The following is a 1,019-nucleotide window of genomic DNA, read 5'->3' as shown; positions in this document are numbered from 1 at the left end:
GGAACTACCAAGGCAGACTGGATTTGAAGAACAAAGTGCCAGAGACAAGAAAAGCCTGCTGAGTGGAGCCTGACACTCTACCTACTCTCCCCTTCAGGCACTCGCTGATGCAAAAGTCGCACAGGTGGAGAGGCTGAGGCACCAGGCAGAAAGCCCTGCTGAGGGGTGGGGAAGTAGGGCAGATTCTTTATCAGTGTCAAGGGGATGGGAGCACAAACAGGAGTTCAGAGCCAGCAGGGCACCAGGAGGAAGCCAGACGAGAGTCTCAGCATAGAATCCAAGCTGACAGTTACTTACTTTCCATACTTTTAAAAATATCAGTAAAATCCTAGCAAACAGAATTCAACAACACATCAAAAAAATTATACATCATGATCAAGCTAGTTTTATTCCAGGATTACAAGGGTGGTTCAACATATGTAAATCTATAAATATACTACACTACATAAATAAAATAAAAAGCAAAGACCGTATGAGTCTATCAATTGATGCAGAAAAGGCTTTTGATAACATCCAGCATCCTTTCATGATTAGAACACTTAAGAAAATAGGCTTAGATAGGACATTTCTTAAACTGATAGAGGCCATGTACAGCAAACCCACAGCCAATATCATATTGAACAGAGTAAAATTGAAAACATTTCCACTTAGACCTGGAAGTAGGCAAGGATGCCCACTGTCTCCACTGCTATTCAACATAGTAATGAAAGTGCTAGCTGTTGCAGTCAGGCAAGAGAAGGGGATCAAAGGTATTCAAATGGGGTCAGGGGAAGTCAAACTCTCACTCATCATGTATGACATCATCTTATGCCTGGAAAACCCCAGGGACTCATCCACAAAGCTCTTAGAAGTGATCAAGGAGTATAGCAGTGTCTCGGGATACAAAATCAATACTTACAAATCAGTAGCTTTTATATATACCAGCAATAATCAAGCAGAAAATATAGTCAAGGACTCTATTCCTTTTACAGTCGTGGCAAAGTAGATGAAATGCTTGGGAATGTAACAAAAGATGTGAA

The 1,019-nt window shown here is 41.2% G+C and overlaps 1 protein-coding gene across 1 annotated transcript in view; it reads right to left on the bottom strand.

Moving 5' to 3' along the window:
* LYPD6 (LY6/PLAUR domain containing 6) overlaps positions 1–1,019 on the bottom strand; it is a 30,273-nt gene that overhangs the window by 11,380 nt on the left and 17,874 nt on the right. The window contains 1 exon segment of the mRNA XM_003803998.2: positions 259–264. Coding sequence (XP_003804046.1) covers positions 259–264 — 6 coding nt within the window.

This window comes from Otolemur garnettii, unplaced genomic scaffold (genome assembly GCF_000181295.1).
Source record: "Otolemur garnettii isolate 467f Iridium unplaced genomic scaffold, OtoGar3 scaffold00064, whole genome shotgun sequence".
NCBI lineage: Eukaryota > Metazoa > Chordata > Mammalia > Primates > Galagidae > Otolemur > Otolemur garnettii.
This window is presented reverse-complemented; position numbering and strand designations above follow the sequence as displayed.